This window comes from Mus caroli, unplaced genomic scaffold (assembly GCF_978045245.1).
Source record: "Mus caroli unplaced genomic scaffold, Mus_caroli_1 scaffold_19, whole genome shotgun sequence".
In the NCBI taxonomy this organism is placed as follows: domain Eukaryota; kingdom Metazoa; phylum Chordata; class Mammalia; order Rodentia; family Muridae; genus Mus; species Mus caroli.
Window position 1 is genome coordinate 12,196,534 of NW_028227274.1, and position 23,863 is coordinate 12,220,396.

General features: G+C 43.3%; 1 protein-coding gene and 1 pseudogene across 3 annotated transcripts in view; one reads left to right on the forward strand and one right to left on the reverse strand.

Annotated features, from left to right (window-relative positions):
• The first annotated feature begins 228 nt into the window (after positions 1 to 228).
• Positions 229 to 348, forward strand: LOC115029922 (small nucleolar RNA SNORA17; annotated as a pseudogene).
• Positions 349 to 22,943: 22,595 nt separating this feature from the next.
• The window catches only part of Kctd1 (potassium channel tetramerization domain containing 1), a 183,287-nt gene continuing 182,367 nt past the window's right edge, over positions 22,944 to 23,863 (reverse strand). For all 3 annotated transcript variants that reach the window (XM_021150844.3, XM_021150845.3, XM_029472154.2), the window contains exon 5: positions 22,944 to 23,225. In XM_021150844.3, coding sequence (XP_021006503.1) covers positions 23,067 to 23,225 — 159 coding nt within the window. In that variant the 3' untranslated portion in view covers positions 22,944 to 23,066. The remainder of the gene's footprint in view (positions 23,226 to 23,863) is intronic.

The window sequence follows — 23,863 nt, forward strand, 5'->3', positions numbered from 1 at the left end:
CACTCTCCCCTCTCACAACAGTACAGAATATAAGAAACTTGAAAAAAAATTATTCTAATGCTAAAAGTCAGGGATGCTGGGTGGTGGTGGCACATCCCTTTAATCCGAGCACTTGGGAGTCAGGGGCAGGCTGATCTCTGAGTTTGAGATAGCCTGGTCTATAGAGTAAATTCTAGGACATCCAGTACTCTAGAAGTCAGAGAACATCTCACATAAAAACAGTGCTTTCCTGACGCTAGAGGCATTGCAGGTGTAACTGCCGTTCCGCATGCACATCTGTAGGTGGCAGAGAGTCTCTCCTCTGCACTCAGTGTTTTGACCTGTGAACACTGGAATGATAAGATGACTAACCAATTCCTGGAAAAAGCAAGCCTGAGATGACCACCAGTTCTGTACCAGGGGGCCCGGACTGGGAGCTATCCTGAGAAGTCTGGTGCTGCGCAGACCTCGGAGAGGGAAGACCATGCTGGAGCTGACCCCTCTCGAAGCATCCGATGTACTCTGAGTCTCTGAAGTTTTACATGATTGGCTCATACTGTGTAGCTGGATCTCTTCATTAAGAGCATCTTTAAGCACTGCCCATATAGATCTGCTCGGCTCATTAATTTCAACTACTATTTAGTATTTCATTAGTTACTCGCACCAGATTTTATCCACAAAGTTCCTGGTGAATATTAAAGCTTTCCTAATTTTTCATTATCATAAACGTTTTTGATATTTAATATGATACTGGACAAGGATTTTTTTTCTTATATATGCCATAAGGTATGGGCCTGAGACCACTCCGGAGATGGCCCATGGGCGCCACTAAGGGGAGCAAGTGGTGGAGAAGTGCGAGAGAAAGAGAAACAGAAGGATGTAGGCACAATGAAGAGAGGCAGAACTGGAGAGTCGGGGGGTGGGAGGGGGGGAGTGAGGATCAGCCTGATGTGAGTAGCTAGCAATGCCACCTGGGACCAAGTTGGAGTCCTGGCCTGTGCTGCCACTGAGGGCCATGTCTGGGTCCGTGACCCAGCAGCAACAGAGGTCTGTTACCACCAAAGGCCGGGAGATTGGTCCCTGACCTGGGTTATACCCCACCCCGCCCCCCGCAGGTGGGCATGATGATGTCTGAAGGCTGGGCAGAACTGGCCCCACCCCGTCCCTGGGCATCATGGGAGAGCCAGCCCTGGGGGCGCGAGAGCAGGAGAGCTGACTCCTCCCTCGCCAGCTTGGGAGAGCCTGTCCGCACACTGCGAGTTGTAAGTGAGCTGGCCCTGACATGTGTCACCTGTGCAGTGATATGGAGGAGTGAGAGATACCCTTCTCCCACCTCGCTCCTTGCTATTGCAGGTGGGAGAGCCCTGGGGACATGAGAGTGGGGGAACTGTCTGTCCTTCACTAGCTGCAACACTGGAGAGAGCAGCATTATTTAGTACTAATATTTCTACTTTTTTGTCGCAGTATTTTGCTATGTATCCTGAGTGTCAGGAGTTTAAATGTAAAATGACCTCCATAGGCTCATTTTGGAGTACTTTACTCCCTAGCCAAGGGAGGGCTTTATGTAGCTCAGTCCCACTTCCTGTCCTCTCTCCACTTCTCTACTGCAAAGGCAAGTTGAACAGCTACCTACTCCATGCCTCTTCATCTCCCTTGCCAGAACTGTAAGCAAAGATATGTTGTTGTTGTTGTTTCTAAGTTCCTTCACATCAGGTATTTATTTGATCACAGCAATGAAAAAAAGGAACTGATACCACAGGCAACGTAGGTTACTACCCCCAGTGAGATATCAGGTATTGCACATTTTACTATGTTGAATTCTGGATTTGTGTATCTCTATAAATATCATTCCACTGCCTTATGGAATATAGTTGAGTTTCCTAGAAAGGCTTTGGAGACATGCAATAAAGCTCTGTTTAGGTGAGCCTAGAGCTGTGCATAGTCCAGGGTTCATTTTTCCCAGCACTGTGGCATTCTGGGTACCATGCCAATGACTGCAAATTGTGAGCTTTTCCACTTGGCCTAATGGGTCAAGACCATATGGGTATCACTGTCTCCAATTTCTCTACATAGCTGTTTGCCTGACCTTGGGCCATTTCCATGACTGGGTCTGTACTGAGTGAAGGCTCCAAGGAGATGCTGTTCATGTAGATCTACACTTCCCACTGCATGGCTGCTATTGTTTGGAAGTCCTCCAGGCACTGGTCACCACATCATGGTGCTGTTTTAGAAGGCTTGGAACCTTTAGGAGGTAGAGCTTATCTGGAGGAAACAGATTGAACAGGAAGCCAGCCCATATGTAAGGCAAAGCCTGCCGCCTGTGGTTCCCTGCATCCTGCAAGCCAGGGCCTAAGCCTCCAACCACAGGGTCAGGCCATCACAGTAGTGTCTCCACTTGTCTTTAGCAAGTTTTCTCTACTTTCCTCATCACTGGGACTGCATACCTAATAAACACGGTTAAAGGGAGAAGTGTTTGCTTTGACACATGGTTTAAGGTGTGCCATCTGGTCAGTGGGAGTAGCTCAGCTTCCTGATCTGCCCAGACTGAGTGAGGAATTCATGTTCCTGCTGCCACAAAGGGGAGTTCTGTTGTGATTTCCCATTGTGATGTGCTGTGCCTTCAAACTGCGAGCCAAAGCTTCTTATCAAATACTTGGTTGTAGTAATAAAAGAGGTAACTAACATCCCTGTTATGTGAACTCAAGCTGCCTTGGTCTCCCAAGAGTCCCTGCTCTGAGCCTGCCTAGTACAGAGAACTCTGTTTTCTGCCTGCCTCATCTCTCTCTGCACCATGAGCATCTGGTGCTGGAGCATCTGGGGGCCTCACCATATCTGCTGTTCACCCTTCTAGGGTACCTCTCCTTTGCTCTCTTATAGCTAAGGTCCCACTAACTGGTGTATTTTGTCAGGTTTATAGTTATTCCAAATGGAAGTGTAAGTTTGTTATCCCATGTTGCTCAAATGTGGGAGACCTCTCTGACTTTGAATTGGCAGAATCCAAAGCTCTTAAGCCCAAAGTGTAGAAAAAATTACTATTATTTATAAATGGATTCCTTATTGTGTGCCTCTTTCTTTAAATCTAGTCTTACTTAAACATTTTTTAGACTTATTTATCTTATTTTATGTGTATGAGCATTTTGCCTGTGTGTATGTATGTGCTCCACAATGCCTGATGCCTGTAGAGGTCAGAAGAAGACATCGGATCCTGCAACTGGAGTTCTGGATGGTTGCAAACTGCCATCTGGGTGCCTGGGGTAGAGCCAAGGTTCCCTGAAAAACCAGTAAGTGCTCTTAAGCACCAAGCCTTCTTTTTCAGCCCCCAATTTATTCATAAATATTTAATTTAGTGTTTAAGAGTATAAACAATCAAACAGGCCGAGTGGTACATACCTTTAACCTCAGCATTCAGAAGGATCTCTGTGAGTTCGAGGCCAGCCTGGTCTACATAATGAGTTCTAGGACAGTCCAAGCTATGTAGTAAGATCAAGTTGTTTTGTTTGGTTTTGTTTTTAAAAGAGAAGAGTATGGACAATCTTTCCAGGCAGTAGAGAGGGAAATCTGAGTCCCATCCGCTTATCAGTCCTAGGAACACTCGTTTCCTCAATTCATCAGCACAAACATTGACCGGCCCTTCTTTTCTCTCCAGCTCTCGATTCTTGTGTGTACCAGATCCTCTTTGAGCATCTTGTTCTTGTTCTTCAAATTAAGAATTTTCTGTTCGCAAAAGGCAACATGGTGCCGTACCAGCAAGACCTGGATAACATGAAGTTTACAATTTAATGGAGTGGACACCACTAAGCATTCTCATCACAGACAGGGAGAAGGAAGGCAGGCAGGCTTGAACAGTCCTGGATTTGAATTGTATTAAAGAATTCTAAGGTACAAAACCCGTATCTCTCTAACAAATGCTAGGTACTGAAGGTAAGCCAGATTTCTCTCACTGGAGATCTTAAAGGTGGCCGTTACATTAGTAAATATATAACACATACAGAATGCTTTTGATCTGAAGAGAAGGGCCATTTTGCTGAGAGGAAGTGGAGTCTTGAAGTATGGTTGGCAGATGATTTATCAACCAGAGGATAACTGTACTCCACCATACTTACGGATACGTGGCAATATTACAAACATTATGTAAAAACATGTTATGTGGTGACCAGCAGGAGGGAAGGGGTGAGAGTCTTTAGAGTTAGGTTGGAGAGGTCACTGAGTGTTACACCGAAGACATGGGATGACTCAAGGAGCAAAACAGCTTACATTGCAGTCCAAGTCCTGGGCTGCAATGCAAGGGACAGACTTTAGGGGGCAGCAATTCACCTCTCACCAGCCAAATGGATGGAATGCTGTAGAAATGGCCCATGTAGGAAGAATGGAATGGATGTGCTATGTCCTTGAAGGGGTTAGTTGGAATGGAGAGACAAGGGCTAGAGAGATGTTTAGGAGACGCTTCCTTCAGGAGCTGCTGCCTAAATTAGAGTTACTGTTGCTGGGAAGAGACAATGTAACCAAGGCAACTTATAAAAGAAAGCATTCAATGGGGCTTGCTTACAGTTTCAGAGGGTGAGTCTATGACCACTGTGGTGAGAGCATGGCAGTGGGCAGGCACAGTGCTGCAATAGTAGCTAAGAGCTTACATCTTATTTACAAGTTGAAGTGTGTGTGTGTGTGTGTGTGTGCATGCGTGTGTGCGCGTGCATGTGCGTGCATGTATGTACACTCTCAAGAGGGGGAGGGGTTGAGAATGGCATTGGCTTTGAAGCCTCAAAGCCCACCACCAATAATACACCTTCTTCAATAAGCCCACACTTCCTAATCGTTCCTTAACCCTTCCACCAACTAGGGGTCAAGCATTCAACTATATGAGCCTATGTGCGTCATTCTCATTTGAACCACTGCAGCTGGGGACTGAACAAAGTGCACAGGAAATTATCCTTGTTGTGGAAGGAGGTTTTATGAACTGAGACAAGAGACCTGAAGGCAGCAAACCTGGGGCGTTTGGGTACTTCGTGGAAATGCTTGACAAACCCTACACGTGCTGTAGTTTATGACACAAGGTGTTGAAATGGTAACATTGCATGCTTTATCATCTTGCCTATCTAAAAGGTGAGTGTCCAGGGTACATCTCACCTCTCTGTGTTGTCACGATGGGCACCATGCCTGAAGCTCTGGGGATAAGTTGGCCACAGTACTGGTGAGGGAAAGCCGTAGATGCAAGAGATGACCCAGGAAGTGGGAAGAGGATCAACAAAAGAGTAAAAATATATACCCTGTGACCACTTTCAATAAGAGCACAAAGGTGTTTGGTGAATGTATGGACACCATTTTTATTCATTCTTTGGCTGATTGTGTGGAAGCAAAGTGAGGACTGGGTTTTAGAGATTGCTTTATTGCAATCTGGACAGAGGCAGAAAGCTATTAAGAGGATTCAGTGTGTGTGTGTGTGTGTGTGTGTGTGTGTGTGTAGCTGTAGTTGATTAATCCTCTCTAATCTCTCTGGCAATATCAGAAGTTCCTAAATACCCGTCCCAATGCTCTGGATTCTCGAATGAAACACACACACACACACACACACACACACACACACACACACACAAAGCCTTACCTTTTTTTCCCCCCTTTGGCATCTCAGTGAGGTGGATAAACTTATTTTTTTTTTATTGGATATTTTATTTGTTTACATTTCAAATGTTATCCCCATTCCCGGTTTCCCCTTCAGCAAACCTTCTGTCATACCCCTCCACTTACCCTGCTTCTATGAAGGTGCTCCCCTAACCACCCACCCACTCCTGCCTCACCACCCTCTACACTGAGGCATCAAGCCTTCGCGGGACCAAGGGACTCCCCTCCCATTGATGCCAGATAAAGCCCCTTCAGCTCCTTCAGTCCTTCCCCTAACTCCTCCGTTGGGGTCCCTGTGCTCAGTCTGATGGTTGGCTGAGAGCACCCACATATGTATTGGTCAGGATCTGGCAGAGCCTCTCAGGAGACAGCTGTATCAGGCTCCTGTCCCCAAACACTCCTTGGCATTAGCAATAGTGTCTGGGCTTGGTGTCTGCATGTAGAATGGATCCCCAGGTGGGGCAGTCTCTGGATGCCCTTTCCTTCGGTCTCTTTTCTGCTCTTTGTCCCTGTATTTCCTTTAGACAGGAGCAATTCTGGGTTAAAATTTGGGAGATGGGTGGGTGTCCCCATCCCTCAACCAGGGTGCCATGCCTAACCTCTGAATATGGTCTCAACAGGTTCTTCCCGCCCTTTGTGGGGTATTTCAGCAAATGTCATCCCAGTGGGGTCCTGGGAGGCTCTTGCTTTCCTGGCATCTGGGGCTTTCTGGTTGCTGCCCCCAACTCCCCATCCCCCATTGCTACCTCTGTTCACTTTCCTGACCCTCTGTATATCTCTTCTATCTCCTCCCGTACCAGATTCTTCCCCTCTTTTTTCCCCTCCCCTCTTCTCTTCCTCTCAAGTCCCTCCCACCCTCTACTTCCCTTAATTATTTTGTTTCCTCTTCTAAATAGGACTGAAGCATCCACTCTTCAGTCTTCCTTCTTCTTGAGCTTCATGTGGTCCATGAGTTGTATCGTGGGTATTCCATGCTCTTTGCCTACCACCCACTTATCAGTGAGCACATGCCATGTGTGGTCTTTTGTGACTCAGTTACCTCACTCGGGATAATATTTTCTAGATCCATCCATTTGTCTGCGAATTTCATGAAGTCATTGTTTTTAATAGCTGAGTAGTATTCCATTGTGTAAATGTACCACATTTTCTGTATCCATTCTCTGTTGAAGGACATCTGGGTTCTTTCTAGCTTCTGGTATTATAAATATGGATGCTATGAACATAGTGGAGCATGTGTCCTTATTACATGTTGGAGCATCTTCAGAGTATTGGCCCAGGAGAGGTATTGCTGGGTCCTCAGGTAGTACTATGCCCAGTTTTCCAAGGATCCGCCAGACTGATTTCCAGAGTGGTTGTACCAGCTTGCAATCCCACCAGCAATGGAGGAGTGTTCCTCTTTCTCCACATCCTTGACAGCATCTGCTGTCTCCTGAGTTTCTGACTGGTATGAGGCAGAATCTCAGGGTTGTTTTGATTTGCATTTTTCCTGATGACTAAGGAGGTTGAACATTTCTTTAGGTGCTTCTCAGCCATTCAAGTCTCCTCAGTTGAGAATTCTCTGTTTATCTCTGTTCCCCATTTTTTGATAGGGCTTTTGGTTCTCTGGAGTCTAACTTCTTGAGTTTTTTGTATATATTGGGTGTTAGCCCTTTATCAGATGTAGGATTGGTAAAGAACTTTCCCCAGTATATTGGTTGCCCTTTTGTCCTATTGACAGTATCCTTTGCCTTACAGAAGATTTGCAATTTTATGAGGTCCCATTTGTTGAATCTTTTTTTTTAATTGGATATTTCCTTAATTTACATTTTGAATGTTTTCCCCTTTCTCAGTCTCCCCTTCGGAATCCCCCATCCTATCCCCCTTCCCCGTCTCTATGAGGGTGCTCCCCCACCCACCCACCCACCCACCCACTCACCCACTCCCGTCTTCCCGCCCTGGAACTCCCCTACACCCTGGCATTGAACACCCTCAGACCCAAGGGCCTCTCCTCCCACTGATGTCCAAAAAGGCCATCCTCTGCCACATATGAGGCCTGAGTCATGGATCCCTCCAAGTACTCTTTGGTTCGTGGTCCAGTCCCTGGGAGCTCCAGGGGGTCTGGCTGGTTGACACTGTTACTCCCACCATGAAGCTGCAACCCCCCTCAGCTCCTTCAGTCCCTTCTCCAACTCCTCGGTTGGGGACCCTGTGCTCAGTCCAATGGTTGGCGGTGAGTATCTACCTCTGTGTTTGTTAGGCTCTGAAGAGCCTCTTAGGAGACAGCCATATCAGGCTTCCATCACCAAGCACTTCCGGGGATCCATAATAACATCCAGGTTTGGTGGCTGGTGGGTTCAGAATGGCTAACAGTTTCGCTGATACCAAAACCACACAAAGACCCAACAAAGAAAGAGAACTTCAAACCAATTTCCCTTATGAATATCAATGCAAAAATACTCAATAAAAATTCTTGCAAATGGAATCCAAGAACACATCAAAACAATCATTTGTTGATTCTTGATCTTAGAGCATAAGCTAATGGTGTTCTGTTCAGGAAATTTTCTCCTGTGCCTATGTGTTCTAGGTTTTTCTTCAATTTCTCTTCTATTAGATTCAGTGTATCTGGTTTTAAGTGGAGGCCTTTGATCCACTTGGACTTAAGCTTTGTACAAGGAGATAAGAATGGATCCATTTGCATTCTTCTACATGCTAATCACCAGTTGAACCAGCACCATTTGTTGAAAATGCTGTTTTTTTTTTCCAATGGATGGTTTTTGTTTCTTTGTAAAAGATCAAGTGGCCATAGGTGTGTGGTTTCATTTCTGGGTCTTCAATTCTATTCCACTGATCTACCTGTCTATCTCTGTGCCAATACCATGCAGTTTTTTTTGTTTTTGTTTTTGTTTTTGTTTTTGTTTTTGTTTTTCAAGACAGGGTTCCTCTGTATAGCCCTGGCTGTCCTGTTTCTCCTGGAACTCACTTTGTAGACCAGGCTGGCCTCGAACTCAGAAATCCGCCTGCCTCTGCCTCCCGAGTGCTGGGATTAAAGGTGTGCACCACCACGCCCAGCTCTACCATGCAGTTTTTATCACTATTGCTCTGTAATACAGCTTGAGGTCAGGGATGGTGATTTCCCCCAAATGTTCTTTTATTGTTGAGAATAGTTTTCACTATCCTGGGTTTTTTCTTAATCCAAAGTATTTTGAGAATTGCTCTTTCTAACTCTATGAAGAATTGAGCTGGAATTTTGATTGGGATTGCATTGATTCTGAAATTGCTTTTGGCAAGTTGGCCATTTTTGCTGCCAACTTAATCCTGCCAATTCAAGAGCATGGGAGATCTTTCCATATTCTGAGGTCTTCTTTGATTTCTTTCTTCAGAGACTTGAAGTTCTTATTATACAGATCTTTCACTTGTTGGGTTAGAGTCACACCAAGATACTTTATACTATTTGTGACTATTGTGAATTTCTTTCAGTCTGTTTATCCTTTGAGTATAGGAAGGCTGCTGATTTGTTTGAGTTAATTTTATATCCAGCCACTTTGCTGAAGTTGTTTACCAGCTGTAGGAGTTCTCTGATGGAGTTTTGGGGTCACTTAAGTATACTATCATATCATCTGCAAAAGGTGATAGTTTGACTTTTCCTTTCCAATTTGTATCCCTTTGACCTCCTTTTGTTGTCTAATTGCTCTAGCTAGAACTTCAAGTACTATATTGAATAGATAGGGAGAGAGGGGACAGTCTTGTCTAGTCCCTGATTTTAGTGGGATTGCTTCAATTTTCTCTCTATTTAGTTTGATGTTGGCTACTGGTTTGCTCTATATAGCTTTTACTGTGTTTAAGTATGGGCCTTGAATTCCTAATCTTCCCAAGACTTTTAACATGAAGGGATGTTGAATTTTGTCAAGTGCTTTTTCAGTATCTAATGAAATGATCATGTGGGTTTTTTTTCTTTGAGTTTGTTTATGTAGTGATTACATTGATAGATTTCCATATATTAAACTATCGCTGCATCCCTAGGATGAAGCCTACTTGATCATGGTGAATGATCTTTTTGATGTGTTCTTGGATTCAGTTTGCAAGAATTTTATTTAGTATTTTTGTATTGATACACATAAGGGAAATTGGTCTGAAGTTCTCTTTCTTTATCGGGTCTTTGTGTGATTTTGGTGTCAGCATAATTGTGGCTTCATAGAACAAATTGGGTAGTATTCCTTCTGTTTCTGTTTGTGGATTCGTTTGAAGAGTATTGGTATTAGGTCTTCTTTGAAGGTCTGATAGAATTCTGCACTAAAACCATCCTGGGATTTTTTTGGTTGGGAGACTTTTAATGACTGCTTCTATTTCTTTAGGGTAACGGGACTGTTTAGATCATTTATCTGATCCTGATTTAACTTTGACATTTGGTATCTGTCTAGAAAATTGTCCATTTCATCCAGATTTTCCAGTTTTGTTGAGTATAGGCTTTTGTAGTAGGATCTGATGATTTTTTGAATTTCCTCAGTTTCTGCTGTTATATCTCCCTTTTCATTTCTGATCTTGTTAATTTGGGTACTGCCTTTGTGCCCTCTGGTTAGTCTACCTAAGGGTTCATCTATCTTGTTGATTTTCTCAAAGAACCAGCTCCTGGTTTGGTTGATTCATTGCATACTTCTTTTTCTTTCTATTTGGTTGATTTCAGCCCTGAATTTGATTATTTCCTGCAGTCTACTCCTCTTAGGCGTATTTTCTTCTTTTTGTTCTAGATCTTTCAGGTGTACTTTTAAGCTGCTAGTGTATGCTCTCTCTCCAGTTTCCTTTTGGAGGCACTCAGAGCTCTGAGTTTTCCTCTTAGCACTGCTTTCATTGTGTCCCATAAGTTTGGGTATGTTGTACCTTCATTTTCATTGAATTCTAAAAAGTCTTTAATTTCTTTCTTTACTTCTTCCTTGGCCAAGTTATCATTGAGTAGAGTGTTGTTCAGCTTCCACGTCAACATTGACTTTTTATTATTTATATTGTTATTGAAGATCAGCCTTAGTCCATGGTGATCTGATAGGATGAATGGGATTATTTCAATATTCTTGTGTCTGTTAAGGCCCATTTTGTGACTGATTATATGGTCAATTTTGGAATAGGTACCATGATGTGCTGTGAAGAATGTGTATTCTTTTGTTTTAGGATGAAATGTTCTATAGATATCTTTTAAATCCATATGGTCTAAAACTTCTGTTAGTTTCACTGTGTCTCTGTTCAGTTTGTGTTTCCCTGATCTGTCCATTGATAAAAGTGGGGTGTTCAAGTTCCCCATGAATATTGTGTGAGGTGAAATGTGTGTTTTTATCTTTAGTAAGGTTTCTTTCATGAATGTGGGCAACCTTGCATTTGGAGCATATATGTTCAGAATTAAAAGTTCTACTTGGTAGATTTTTTTCTTTGATGAGTATGAAGTGTTCTTCCTTATCTTTTTTTGATAAGTTTTGGTTGAAAGTAAATTTTATTTGATATTAGAATGCCCATTCCAGCTTGTTTTTTGGTTCCATTTGCTTGGAAAATTGTTTTTCAGCCTTTCCCTCTGATGTAGCATCTGTCTTTGTCACTGAGGTGGGTTTCCTGTATGCAGCAAAATGTTGGGTCCTGTTTATGAATCCAGTCTGTTGGTCTATGTCTTCTTATTGGGGAATTGAATCCATTGATGTTAAGAGATATTAATAGTGATTGTTGCTTCCTGTTATTTTTGTTGTTAGAGATAGAATTATGTTTCTGTGGTTATCTTCTTTGAGGTTTGTTTCTTCCTTTTTCTAGGGTGTAGTTTCCCTCTATGTATTGGAGTTTTCCATCCATTAATCATTGTAAGCCTAGACCTGTGAAGAAATATAATGTAAATTTGCTTTTGTCATGGAATGCCTTGGTTTCTCCATCTATGGTAATTAAGAGTTTTGTTGGGTATAGTAGCCTGGGCTGACATTTTTGTTTTCTTAGGGTCTGTATGACATCTGCCCAGGATCTTCTAGCTTTCATAGTCTCTGGTGAGAAGTCTGGTGTAATTGTGATAGGTCTGCCTTTAAATATTACTTGACCTTTTTCTCATATTGCTTTTAATATTATTTCTTTGTTTTGTGCACTTGGTGTTTTGACTATTATGTGATGGGAGGAATTTCTTTTCTAGTCCAATCTATTTGGAGTTCTGGAGGTGTCTTGTATGTTCATGGACATCTCTTTCTTTAGGTTAGGGAAGTTTTCTTCTATAATTTTGTTGAAGATATTTACTGGCCCTTTAAGTTGGGCATCTTTGCTCTTTTCTATACCTATTATCCTTAGGTCTGGTTATCTCATTTTGTCCTGGATTTCCTGGATGTTTGAGTCATGAGCATTTTGTATTTTCTTTGACTGTTATGTCAATGTTTTCTATGGTATCTTCTTCCCCTGAGATTCTCTCTTCTGTCTCTTGTATTCTTTTAGTGATGCTTGCATCTATGACTCCTGATCTCTTTCCTAGGTTTTCCATCTCCAGGGTTGTCTCCATTTCTGATTTCTTCCCATTTTTAGATCCTAAATGGTTTTGTCCAATTCCTTCACCTGTTTGGTTGTGTTTTCCTGTAATTCTTTAAGGGATTTTTGTGTTTTCTCTTTAAGGGCTTCTACCTATTTACCTGTGTTCTCCTGTATTTCCTCAAGGGAGTTATTTATGCCCTTCTTAAAGTCCTCTATCATCATCACGATATGTGATTTTGAATCAGAGTCTTGCTTTTCTGGTGTGTTTGGGTAACCAGGGCTTGCTGTGGTGGGAGAATTGGGTACTGATGATGCCAAGTAGCCTTGAGTTCTGTTTCTTATTTTCTTGTTCTTGCCTCTCACCATCTGGTTATGTGTGGTGTTGGTTGATCTTGCTGTTTGTGATTGTGGCATGTCCTTCCTGTAAGCCTGTGTGCCAGCACTCCTGGGAGATCAGCTCTGTCCGGGTGGAATTTGTGTATGGATTGCAGACCTGATGGAAACCGGAAGGATCCTGTCCCTTGCTGTTTCATGGTTCCTGTGTCCTGATAGCTCTGGTAGAATCCCTCTTCGGGCAGGTATTTGAGTAGAAGTGGTGGTCTCACCTGTGCCCATAGTTGTGTCAGCACTCCTGGGAGACCAGCTCTCTCTTCCGGAGGGATTTGGGAATGGAGAGCTGTGGCACAGGGTCAGCTCCAGAGTGCACATGGAAACCGGAAGGATCCTGCCAAGCAGCCTTTCATTTAAAATGTGTTAATCAGCTCGATGGCTGGGCCATTTCCAAGCATCCACATTGCAAATACCTCTCTTCTGATACTCCTGAATTATTACTTACTAATATCTATATCTCATCTTTACTACCCTAGACTCAGTTGGGTGAGGACCTGGGGCTGTGCTTCCCTGGCTCTTACATGATTGTATAATTTCTCTTCTGCAGCCTCAAGCCTGGATCTTATTCCTTTTCTGGCATGACCATTCTGCTTTCTCCCCCTCCTGTGTTTCTTGACCAGGAATCCTGAAAGTCTTGCCTCTTTCTGCCTGCCCAGACATTGGCTGCTGGCAACTTCATTTACTGGTCAAAGCCAACTGGCCGATTGGGACAATCAGCATCTTACACGTACACATGCGAATTCCTGTGCAATTTTGGAAACCCAATGAACACAATATAAACAATAAACCAATTCCACAATAGTGCGTGTGTATGTACATGTATATCTGTTTAGTTTTTTCCTTCCCCTCTAGAACTATGAAAAAGTAACTCTGATTTTGAAATTATAATATCAGTAGGTCAACATTCTGTTATAGAAGCACATCTACTCTGTTGAAAGTACAGCCATAAGTGAGTTGTTTTCATGAATATGCAGCCAACTTAGAATTTCAAATTCTCTGTATTAATATACTTAAGAGGCCAAACATTTGAAGATATGACTTGCAGAACAATTGCCCTTTTTTTCCTGTGTGTGTGATGTACCTTAGTATTTAAACTAAGCTTGCCTCAGATTCATAGAACTCTGCCAGTCTCTGCCTCAAGAGTGCTGGAATTTAAGGTGTGTACCTCCATGCCAAACCAGTATACAACCTTAAATATTGAAACATTTTAAATAAAAAGCAGTGATAACAAAATTACATTTTAGTGTTCCTGATCTATCTGCTTCTGACCATGTTCTCTTGCTATCTGCTTATCACTGCTGATAGCCATGTCTGCTGTGTTAGATGAGTTTCAGATCTTTGGATGAGCCTTTAATTCCATCTCACACTTAATGCAATCAACTGTCCCTACCAGTCTTACTTCTCTTCCAACTAATTCCACTCTTCCATGACAAGGATTTGATCTCTGGTTTCTAGGACCTGCTTTTCCTGTTGACACCCAAAGTTTACAATAGAGTGTACTTTGGGTTTTTCTCTAGCTTTGTCAGCTCTTTTAGTCAGCAGTCTGATTTAATGCCTATATACTTTGTTCTTTCTCCTGACAGGAGGATTGGGAAGCATGGCAAATCACTGTGTGAATCACACTCAGAGTTATGGGGAACTGTGTGGGAGGCAGGCTGGTTGGGCCTTTGACACTAATGTGCATGACAGCATAGCAAAGAAGTTTGTGATAAAAGGTTAGGATTGTAGATTTACACATCCCTGAGGACTCTAAAAGTCTGAAATAGAATTTAAGTTTCAAAGCCACTGCAAATAGATGGCCTTAGGTGGATTCCTGCCCACATATTGTCAGGAGGTAGAGGCATTTGGGTCTATTCTGTGCTGTTTTTGAGCAGGTAAAATGATTATATAACTAGGCTATTGTCTCATGATCAGTCTCTTCTCTTACCTATTTAGAAACGGCAAAGACTCTTGGGATAAATTTTGGTTGAGTGCTTCCCCAAATCATGTTTCCCTACCAAAACCCCCATTGGGAACATTCAATTTAATATGGCCTTCAAAAGAATGACAGAGACTGTCAGAGACCATCCCGTGAGAAAGTGATCCCTTCTCAAATCTCTTTAACAAATCAAATGGCCTTGTGCTAAGAGCTGGTTGCCACCCCCCTTCCTCCTTATTCCCTTCCTAACACCTAAGGCTGTAAAGTTGAATAATAGTCCCCTCTTCCTTATCTCTTCCTGAGTTCCCATGACATCCAAGGACATGAGTTACGCCTGAGCCCAGCCTGACACCCAAGGCTGTCAAGGAGGATCTATGTTCCAGAGATAAGATGCAGAGTGCCTGCAAGTTTGGCACCTGACCTCAGCCCCCATGTCAGCAGATGCCCACTTCTTTGTTCTTTGTATAATTCCCCCTCGACCCCTCCCATATTCTCCGCGATGTATGCTTTAAAAAGAAGGCACCTCAGCTTAATAAACGAGACCTTGATAGGTACAATTCTACTTGGTCTCCGCCTCTCTTTCTTTTCCTCCCATTTCCTTCCAGGTTCGCGGTCCCCCTCGCACCCACGAATAACTGAATCCCGCGGGATGGGATAAGAGACCAGCTGACTTGAATATTCCCCAAAGGCCACACCTTGCTGACTCGGTCTCCAACCTGTGGCACTCTTGGACATTTAAGTGGAAGGGCCTGGTGGGAGAAAGTTGGGTTCTTGGAGGTGAGATGTTGGGATACAGTCTCTTTGCTTTTGCTTCTTGGCTGCTGTCAGGTGACAAGCTCCCTCTATGATGTCCAGAGCAACAGAGCCAAGTGCTATGGACCACAGTCTCTGAACCATGAAACAAAATAAGCCTTTTCCTTTTATCTGTTGATTATTGAAGGTATTTTGTTACAGTCGAGGAAAGCTAATGCATTGAGCATTGTCTAAGGGACATCAGTGATGTCAGAAAAAGGCACATCACAAAGTGGCCTAGAAGATCCTCAAGATTCTTGATATTCTAAGTGGGGACCACATCACTGTTCTTCAAGTTTTCCCAGGCTTGTTTGACCCAAGCATCATCTGTGTTGGGTGTTGTTAAAAGAGAATCTCTGGATGCTTTGAGACTGAGATCAAGAACCCATGGGGAGTGAGTGGCAGTGGTGCCAACCAGAACCTGTAACTCTGCATGTCTTTTGAACATGTCACTTTGGGAACACTGGAATCCCTTTTGTAAACCACTGAAGAAGATAGCTGCTTGACAGAGTCAGCGCCAAGTCTTTTCAAGAGCTTTCATTACAGGTTCACATTGGTCAAGTATGTAATTATTATTTGGACATTTTTCTCTAGTGCCATATAGTTTAGTGACAGACAAAAGAGTTGCCAGTAAAGGAGAAAAATCACCTTTGTACTAGTTGGAAAACCAGAATAAAGTCCAAGGTGTTACTCAACAGATATGCATCCGTGCATGCGTGCATGTGTGCATGCACGTGTCTTTGTGTCTGTATGTGTGCCTGTGTGTGTATGTATGTCTTTGTGTCTGGCTGCACGTGTGCATGTGTGTGTATGTGTGTGTGTGTCTGTGTGTACACATATATATATATATATATATGTAAGCATTGTTCTAAGTTTCTTGACTCTGGCAATGTTTTTTACACACCAATGTTCTCATGTGTAAATTGAGATAATAAGGCTAAAGCCTTATGTCCTATTCCTATTCTTAGGAGGACTAACAGAACACAGATCGTGGGATTCCTAGGAGGACTAACAGAACACAGATCGTGGGATTCCTGGGAGGACTAACAGAACACAGATCATGGGATTCCTGGGAGGACTAACAGAACACAGATCGTGGGATTCCTAAGAGGACTAACAGAACACAGATCGTGGGATTCCTGGGAGGACTAACAGAACACAGATCGTGGGATTCCTAGGAGGACTAACAGAACACAGATCGTGGGATTCCTAGGAGGACTAACAGAACACAGATCGTGGGATTCCTGGGAGGACTAACAGAACACAGATAGTCAAATCCCTTAGGCAGTGGCTTTCCTGGCACACAATGCTAATGGGGCAGCAGCTTATTGTTGTGAGTAAATAGGCCAGGATTCCAATCTTTATGATTAAGTAGGATGATAAAGACTTAGCATGGAGGGCTGGAGAGATGATGGCTCAGTGGTTAAGAACAATGACTGCTCTTCCAAAGGTCCCGAGTTCAATTCCCAGCAACCACATGGTGACTCACAAGTTTCTGTAATGGGATCTGATGTCCTCTTCTGGTGTGTCTGAAGACAACTACAGTATACTCATATAAATAAAATAAATCTTAAAAAAAAGTTAACATGGATTTTTTTATCGATTTATGAAAGTTATGAACTCAGACACATCACTTCTTATGCAGTCACTATGAAGTTCAACTCAGTGGCATGTTTATGGAATGTCTGAAATTGTTTTATTATTTCATAACTCTGTCTTACAAACTGGCAGTCTGCAGATGCTTTGCTCGGCCTGTATATTTTAAAGGACAGTTTGTTTCTATACTTATCTAGATATTTCACACACAGAAATAGATTTCTATGTTTTAAAGATGCTTTTTGAGATTTTATTATTATTTTTATTTTATAAGCATGGGTATATATGTGTACCATGAGTGAGCAGTTCCCATGGAGGCCAAAAGAGGGCATCAGATCCTTTGAAGCTGGAGTTACAGACTATTGTGAGCCACCACATGGGTGCTGGGAATCAAACCTGTGTCCTCTGCAAGAGCAGCCAGTGCTCTTAATGGCTGAGCTGTTTCTCCATCCTGATTTCTAGGTTTTGCAGAAAAGTACTTTGAAATGCACCCCTAGTCTCCTATAGACGAGGCTTTCTGCAGTTGAAAAGGGGCTGGCTTTCTGAATGGGCAATGTATGCTACAGGTTTCTGCCTCTTGTTAATAGTTGATATGGTTTTCCTGGCCCCACAGGCACCTGAGTGTTTCCCTAATGTCCAAGGTAACAATTTCTTTTCTCATACATCCTAATGGGTGACAGCTCTCAGCCCAGTTTGCAGCATATGGATGGATGGATGGATGGATGGATGGATGGATGGATGGATGGAGAAAGCAACCACTTCATTGTCTTTCATATCAACAGACTCTTCCTAGCCAGTCAGGTCAGCAGAGCCCCTAGATCTTCTCAACCTTCTTAACGCTGTGACCCTCTAAAAAACAGCTCCTCATGTTGTGCTGACCCCAACCCTAAAGTTATTTTGTTGCTACATCATAGCTATAATTTTGCTACAGCTATGAATCATACTGTAAACATCTGCTATGAAGGATATCTGACCCACAGTTGAGAACTGCCACCCTAGATGGATATCTATCTGTAGGGCCACCTTCCATGACTTTCCAGCAGGTGGGATTTAGACTCAAGTTCAATTCAACCTCCACCAGTGGATTCTATTTCTATTTTCTAGCCTATTTGTTTTATCTCCAACATAGCTGAGCTGCACCCCACACAGTGTTTTATCCCTGACTTATCCAAAGCTCAGGGGCAGCCTTCCGCCCTGCAAACCCTATCATCCCATTCCTGCAGTGAGCTACCCTGAGGTCATTTTCTCTGTTTTTTTTTTTTTTTCCCTAGATGTGACGCCTGATAATTTGGCACACTTCTAGTCCATGCCTTGTAAATAGGAAATGAAGTGCATCCCAGTGTGCGTTGGACTGTAGTTAGATAATTAGATACTCCCATTCTGCCACTGGATGTGAGAACCCTGCTTACTACACCTCAGCATCTAGGGCAGAAACGAGGTCATTGTCATCAAAATATAACCAAATATTGGATGCTCAAAGTATTTGTCATTAGGAATACATTTTCCAACTAAGGAGCAGATGATTGATAACCAACTTTAGGGGCTGGAGAGATGGTTCAGTGATCAAGGGTGCTTTCTGATCTTGCAAAAAAAAGTGGCCTTTGGTTTCTAACCCCCACAACTGGGTGGTTTATACCTGCTTATAACTCCAGCTCCAAGGGATCTGAATCTCTGGCCTCTCAGGGCACTTGCACACAGGCAATGAATTTAAAGATAAATCTTAAAGAGTCAACTCTAAGATCAGAGGATTGGATCACTAGATGAAGGCACTTGCCATCAAGCATGAGAAGCCAGGTTCTGTGCAATCCCCAGGACCCATACGGTAGAAGGTATGACTGCCTCTCACAACTCACTCATGGACCTCCAAACTACTGTGGCACGCGTCTGCACACAACAACAACATACAAATGAATACATATAGTTAAAAAAAGAAGCTGTTTGTAGTCCTCGAATGTTGCACCTTGAAACTCATTTTTCCTTGTTGCTGTGGTTTCCTTTGAGCCTCCTATAAAAGCTTAATGGAGCATTAGCTTCCACTGTGCTCTTTACCCAACGTCTCAGAGTCTTAGCTACATGAAGTACTTCAGTTCATCTTCTTGCGACTCAAGCTCTGTGTAGCTCCTGGCACACTGAGCATGCCCAATGCCTGACAGCGCATGGTTCTTATTCCTATGTAGAAACCAACCTGCGAGTTGGAATCAAGTTTGGGCTTGCTCTATTTTCCCAAAGTATTTCTTAAGAAAGGGCAGGTCAGAGACTGTGGTTTGTCTACCCCGTGCTAAAGAAATGTATTTTTCTTCTGTATAAAAATTCTCTTCTGTATAAAAATTTTCTTCTGTGTAAAAACCACTGATTTTAAAAATCAGTGGTTTAGCCATTCAAAGAAGTACACTTTTATGATTTTTATAACCAACAAGGTAAAAATTATTGAAAATACTGGTAATGTATGGTAAAATCATCAGACATATATGTGGATTAATTAACAATTATGAAGAGAAAAACCAAGTTGTACATCTGGTGGAGGTCATTTTATGCAAGAGGTGAAAACTGGCTAGGCATGGTGGCACATCTTTATTTCCAGTACTCGGGAGGCAGAGGCAGGCTCCACAGAGGGAGTTCCAGGCCCTTGAGGGCTATATGGTGAGAGCTTGACTCAAACTATTAACAACAACTACAACAAAAATTGTCATCATCAACAAGAAACAAGGCAACTCTTAGGATGTGATGCAGTGAGGACAGGACACCAGCTATGCAGTGTTCTTGTAGATAAAGAAAGTCCTCATTTGACTCTACCAAGGAACCAGTTAGGTAGATCCAAGCCTTTACACGGTGTTACTAAAGAAGTGAGCTAGACACAGTCATCTATAGGATGGAACACAGGGCCCCCAATGGAGGAGCTAGAGAAAGTACCCAAGGAGCTAAAGGAGTCTGCAACCCTATAGGTGGAACAACAATATGAACTAACCAGTAACCCCAGAGCTCGTGTCTCTAGCTGCATATGTATCAGAAGATGGCCTAGTTGGCCATCATTGGGAAGAGAGGCCTCTTGGTCTTGCAAACTTTATATGCCCCAGTACAGGGGAACGCCAGGGCCAAGAAGTGGGAGTGGGTGGGTAGGGGAGCAGGGCGGGGGAAGGGTATAGGGAACTTTCGGGATAGCATTTGAAATGTAAATAAAGAAAATATCTAATGAAAAATAAAAATAAATTAAAAAAAAAAGAAGTGAGCTAGACCCTTTAGATGGTCCTCTCAAAGGAAAACGTCTCAGAAGGAGTCTAAAGAGACACTATTGATAACTGTCACATGCAATCCTTGATCAGATCCTCAAGGAGGACAAACCACAGCTGTCCAGGTTGCTATAAGCTCAGGCGGTCAGATTTGCATGTGAACTATATATTGGAGAGTGAGAAGGGAGTGAGACTTTGAGGCTGTGGCCCACTAGCCCACTGCTTCTGAAGTGAAGGGTCTGGAGATCTTACTAGAACTAAGAGCATGGTGAATACAAAGGGAATTGGTTCCACTGAGCTCAGTCTCCTGAAATTGGAGTCACATAAACTGTCTTTAAAAACTTAGAAATGACCATGAAGTCACAGTCAGGGCACACAGTTCTGTGAGGTCCATGTACTGTAGGGGAGGCAATTCTAACTGCAGAGACGATGCTGAGTGAGTATCAAGTATTGTGTGCATGTGTATGCAGGGCATGTGCACCTTGTGTGAAGGCAGAGTGCCTTTTTGTTTACAGGTTTCTCCAGAGTCTGGAACTTTGCTGAGTTGACTTGGCCAGCTGGCCAGCAAGCTCTAGGAATCTGCCTGCCTTGCCTCTCCAGCCTTGCCTCTCCAGCACTGGAATTATAAGTGTGTGCTGTCTGTCGCTGAGCCCGACCTTTTGCATGGGGTCTGGGGCTCAAACTCACATCCTCACGTCTGCAAGGCACGCTTTACTGACTGAGCCATCTCCCCAGCACTAACTGGAAACTTGATTGTCACCAATAGAATTCCAGAGCAGGGCCTCTGTTTTACTGTTTTGGAGCTCTCTTGTCTAATGAAAATAGATTGCTAGTAAGAACCAGGGTAAATTTTCATCCTTGCAGTAGTACAGGGATGCCAGAGCAGCGGGCAGGGCAGCCCTGGCTGTCTGCGTCAGATCCTGTGGTTTATTATCTCATCTGAGGGGACATTATGGAAGAGTGTGGCAGCCTTGTTGGCAATCACTAAAGAAATTCAACGTTTGGGCTGCCTCTGTGTTTCCGAGAGGGGCAGCAGACATTAACAGCTTACTTCTAGTCCCAGTAGCCATGATATTTTCATTACTGCTGTCCTCAGGCACAGACTTTTTAATTTAAAACAGGAAGGTAAGTTCAGGATGGAAATAGCCCATCACCAGAGGAGCATCGCCGCACCAAAATCACATTATCGCTTACCTGCCAATCTTAGCAGCATGCCAGGTGCTTTGGGGTGTCTGGAAGGAGGATGTAGGAAAGAAAGGTAGCAGAAAGGTACAAAGAAAGAAAACTGGAATTACCAGTGCCCTGAAATGGCTGAGGACTTGGTTTTGAAGTACGATGGACTCCTAAGTTTATGCCTTTCTGACTGGTAAGAGTGATTGCTTTGGCCTCAGCATCTTCCCTTATCAGTTGCCAAGTTATAACACCCTTCTTTTGCCTGATAACGATAGTGGGTTCAAGTTGGCTGCAAATTTGTTGTTATTCTCCTCTGCAAGTGGGACTTAGGCCCTTCTTCTCAGTCTGCTCAGAAAACAGAACAGAGTCACAGCACAGGTCGGAGCATGGCCTCTTACAGGACTGCACTCCCCACAGCTTGCTTCTCAGAGTACTTACAGAGGCAACTTGATGAAGGGGTCTTAGCCACAGGGAGCCTCACAGTCATGAGATTGGCAGCCCCCTGGATAGGTTGCCTTGGATATCATAGCCCTGCCAACTCCCTGGATGGTATCATATACAGCAGGGGCAGACAAACCAAGACCAGTGTGTGCCTGAGGATCCCAGAATCACAAGCTAAGAACACACGTTAAGCTGCCCACCCAATATTTATCTAGCTACCTCTGCACCAAGAAATCTAAGCGAGACTCAAAAGTTTGTAGGAATAAAGATCAGAGTCTAGGCATGATGGTGCAAACATATAATCCCAGAATCTGAGATGGAGGCCGGAGGACCAGAAGTCAAGACCTTCTTGGGTGACAGTGATTCCGAGTTCTGCATAGGCTACCCGAGCCTCCTCCCCATGAGGAGGTACAGAGATGGGGCCGAGGAGGTAGCTCAGTGGTAGAGTTCACGCTTAGCTTCAATGAGGCCCTGGTTTCTGTCCCCACCCTCCTCATCAAGACAGAATGACAAAGCACAGGAAACACTGGCTACATTGAAAGAGAACTGTCTAGAACAAATTGCTACATCCTTATCTTTTTTGTGCTTTTGACTTTAAAGCTAGCTCTAGCTGTTAAGACCACTTTTTGATGTTCAACACAAGAGAGAGAAAATAAAAGGAAAAATTTCATTTTAATTCATTCTCATCCCAACATGTGTGTTCTACACAGATCTCATTTTTTTTTAAAACAGAGTTTATTGTATTTAATACATTATAAAATCTGAAAAAATTGTAGGAAAGCAGCAGACTGAAACTGGAGATCTCTAGCAAGTAATAACTCTGGCCCCTCTGCCAAACGATCAGCATAAAAACAAAGGAAAGGTCACGGCTGTGCGGTGGACACAAGTGCCAGTCCTGTACAGACTGCAGTCAGATGTCCTGTCTACCAAGCGTCCCGTGTGGTGTGCTCTTGAGTGGTTCTCTGAACTCCCTTCTGGTCCCTACCTGACCAGACAGAAAACCTCCACCTGCAGAGATACACCAGCCCAGGTGTTTTGTTTAAAAAAAAAGAAAAGAACAATAAAGAAAAAAGAAACAATGGATGGCTGCTGGCAATGAAGCGGTAAGGAGACTCTGTCCTCCCTGCTCATGGCTTATTTACTGGACAGAGACCTCAGAGGCCCAGAACACCACAGTCATCACAGCATCCACTGCGTTCTCTCTCTCTCTCTCTCTCTCTCTCTCTCTCTCTCTCTCCTTGCATTTCCTACCTTTTGACATATAGATATTTATATATTTATATATTTTTTTACATCTTGAGGATATCATGATTCCAATTGTTCCCATATGAATACAGGTGTGATTTCTAGTGGATATAAATGTCTTTTATTCAATTTTAGATTCAGAGCTTGGTTTACTGTCCCAGCTGCACACAAATGTCCCTTTTCTCATATTGTTATTGGTTGTGTATGTTTTCTTTTTGCATAAGAAATAGGTCTGTTTAGTCCAGTGGCTCCTGTTTTATCCGGATGACTGAGGGTACTCGGGGTGTCCGCCTCAGTTCCCGTCGGAGGACATATTCACTGAACTGGGACGAGTCCACTCCTCCTCCACAGGAGCCCACAATTTCAAATCCTCTTTGCTGCAACCGCTCAAGGACCTGTAAAAAACCAAAATAGGCGTCTGCTTAGGGGCAAGGCATAGACACACCAAAGATGCGTGCCAAAGCTCAATTCTTGTACATTCAAGGATGAAGGCAATGGTTTTTCACTAGAAAATATACCCCAAATTAAGCTATTTCAAACAGAGCCGTCACTCGGTTGTAGGGTGCTTGCCCAGCATGTACAGGACCGTGGTTTTGAGCCCTAGTGCTGCAAACAAACGAGAAGATTCTTTAACGGTCGGGTTTCGGCTACACGACCTATTATTTAACTCTGAAGTCAAATGCTAGCCGGGTCCTTGCATTCGGTACATGTCCAACACTCTCTGATGCAGGAAGCCATCTCTGCAACTCCGAGATAGGGAAAGTACAGGAAGCTGAGTGCATTCTGCTTTTCAGCAATGCAACAGATAATGCACTCGATATAATTAAATTCCACATAACGTGAAAGGAAAGGGATACCATAGACCATAACTTTAAAAATAAACATGTTTCATTTCTTTCTTGGAGTGGAGTAAACTGTTGTTAAATAACTCCACAAATGTCAATAATGTGAGAGGCAAAGAGAGGAGGCCCAAGAGTGTGGAACTAGCCTGGCCTACAGAGTGAGAGTCTGGCTGAAAACAGGCAAGCAAAAC